The sequence below is a fragment of the Penaeus japonicus genome, unplaced genomic scaffold, assembly GCF_977035675.1.
Source record: "Penaeus japonicus unplaced genomic scaffold, GWHDUDI00000001_assembly GWHDUDI00000010, whole genome shotgun sequence".
NCBI lineage: Eukaryota > Metazoa > Arthropoda > Malacostraca > Decapoda > Penaeidae > Penaeus > Penaeus japonicus.
Genome location: NW_028234412.1, coordinates 23,053,301 through 23,055,800, shown reverse-complemented (window position 1 = coordinate 23,055,800; position 2,500 = coordinate 23,053,301). Strand labels below are relative to the sequence as shown.

Below are 2,500 nucleotides of genomic sequence, written 5' to 3'. Positions count from 1 at the left end.
AAAGAGAGGAAGATAGAGAACATGATGACCCGTCAGCTCTCTCTATCTATCTATATATCTATCTATCTATTTATCTATCTATCTATCTATATCTCACTCTCTCGACATCTAGAGAGCAAAGAAAAGATAAAAGAAAAATCTTACATAGAAAATTAAGGGGAAAAACAAGATGAAGCATAATAAAAAGACAAAAAGAGAGAGAAAATAAAAGATAGAGAAAAAGAGACAACCAGAGAGAAAGAGGATGAGAGAGAAAGGTCAACCAGAAAGTAATGAAAAAAAAAAAGAGGAAGATAGACAAAAATAGCAGCGAGAGTAAGAAACCACAAACGAAAGGATAAAGAGAAAGACACAGTGAGAGAAAACAAATATCACATAAAAAAAATAGACAAAACCAAAGAAGATGAAAATAAAAAAAAACGAGAGAAAGAGAGGAAATAGAGAGAGAAAGAGAGAGCGAGAGCAGTTCGAAGACCTCCGATGACTCTCGCTCTGTCCCTTGGCTTTCCATTTTTCTTTCCCACTCGCAACCCTCCCCCTCCTCTCTCCTTCACCCCACCCCTTCCGCCCCATCCCCACCCTTCCCCCTTCCTCATTCTCGCCACCTTTTACCTCCTCTGCTCCCTCCCCCTCTACCCGTCTCTCAACCGGCGGCCATTTTTCCTCACTGATAATAAAGTGAGATTCCTTTTCACGCCACGCTCCGTATTCCGAAACTTTAAACGGTACACACTGAGAGAATTAAATCTTCTAATTACGTTTTCATTTTCCGATGCATAAATTCTCCAGGATGAAGTGTTGGTATGTGTTTTTTTTTTTTTCTTTCTTTCTTTTTTTTATTATCTTTATGACGATTGGGAATCACTCAGATTGACGAGTTTGCATATATGTATATTAAATATACGTGTAATCTGGTGCAGGCTTGTATTAACACACACACATGAATGCACATACAGATTCATGCATCCTTGCACATATTCAAGTAAGTAAGCACATTGGAAAGAAAAACATAGGCAAACATATACTCTAACGAACATTCTAACACACACACACACACACGAACACACACACACACTCGCACTCACACACACACACACACACACACACACACACAAACACACACACACACACACACAAACACACACACACACACAAACAAACACACACACACACAAACACACACACACACACCACACATCATCGAGACTGACCTTGATGCTTGAGCTTCTGCTTGACGGACCACTTGGAGCGCGTGGGGGGGAGGGGGTTGTCCTCCAGCCACCCCCCGCAGGAGAAGGACCAGAAGTCCTCGCAGGGAAGGCTCTCGGGGTCCAGGTTCCCTTGCAGCTGAAAAGAGCGGGAGGATTATTTGATTTGTGAGTCTCTGTCTCTCGCTTTTGGGCTAACTAGTTGTATGTTTTTATTTTCTTTCGTTTTATTTAATATGAATCGAGCTCTTTCTCTTTTCTTTCTCTCTCTATCTTTCTCCCTCTCTCTCTCTCTATCTGTCTATCTATCTATTTATTTATCTCTTGTCCTCTCTCTCTATCTCTCTCTCTCTCCTTTCTATCTACCTATCTATCTATTGATATGTCTATCTATCTATCTATCTATCTATCTATCTATCTATCTATCTCTTTCTCTCTCTCTCTCTCTCTCTCTCTCTCTCTATCTATCTATCTATCTATCTATCTATCTATCTATCTATCTATCTATCTATATATATATATATATATATATATATATATATATATATGTATGTATGTATATATATATATATATATCTATTTATCTATCTATCTATCTATCACACACAAACACACACATACACACGCTTTCCCTTTCTATCTGTCTGTCTATTTATCTATCTCTGTCTATCTATTATCCCCTATCTCTCTAACTTTGCCCTCCTTCCCTCCATCCCTCCCTCCCTCTCTCCCTCCATCTCTACCTAGCTATCTATCCATCTATTTATCTATCTACCCATTTCTAACTTCCCAGAGTCTCTTAGAGCAATAAAGTGAAAGAGAAAAAGAGAGGGAGCGAGAGATAGACGGGGCAGGGGGGGAAGGGGGAGAAGGGGGGGTTAATACCGTTATCAAATTCCCTCAACACATTAAGCCGAAATGTAACATAATGGTAAATGTGTGTAATGCTTTATATATATTTCATACGTCGTCATCGTGGATTAATGTTTCTGACGTGATAGTCGCGTCGGCCATTCACGCGTTAGTAGTTGATAAGTAAAAGTAATAATGAACTGAAAATATTTACGTATGGAAATAAATTTTTTAAAAACGCGGAGTTCTTGTCGACATGGTTGATTTATATACTCTAAGTCAATATAATTATGAGGCATTCCTAATCAAGTTTAAGAACATATCCGATACTTCCACTCAGTGTGGGTTAACATATAGGCTGACAATCACACACGCACACGCGCATACTCACACACACACACGCACACATACACACACACACACATATATATAGACAGATT

The 2,500-nt window shown here is 39.0% G+C and overlaps 1 protein-coding gene across 1 annotated transcript in view; it reads right to left on the bottom strand.

Annotated features, from left to right (window-relative positions):
• Positions 1-2,500, bottom strand: part of LOC122256547 (endothelin-converting enzyme 2) — a 209,629-nt gene that overhangs the window by 79,023 nt on the left and 128,106 nt on the right. The window contains exon 2 of the mRNA XM_086540347.1: positions 1,212-1,347. Within this exon, the coding sequence (XP_086396473.1) occupies positions 1,212-1,347 (136 nt within the window). The remainder of the gene's footprint in view (positions 1-1,211; positions 1,348-2,500) is intronic.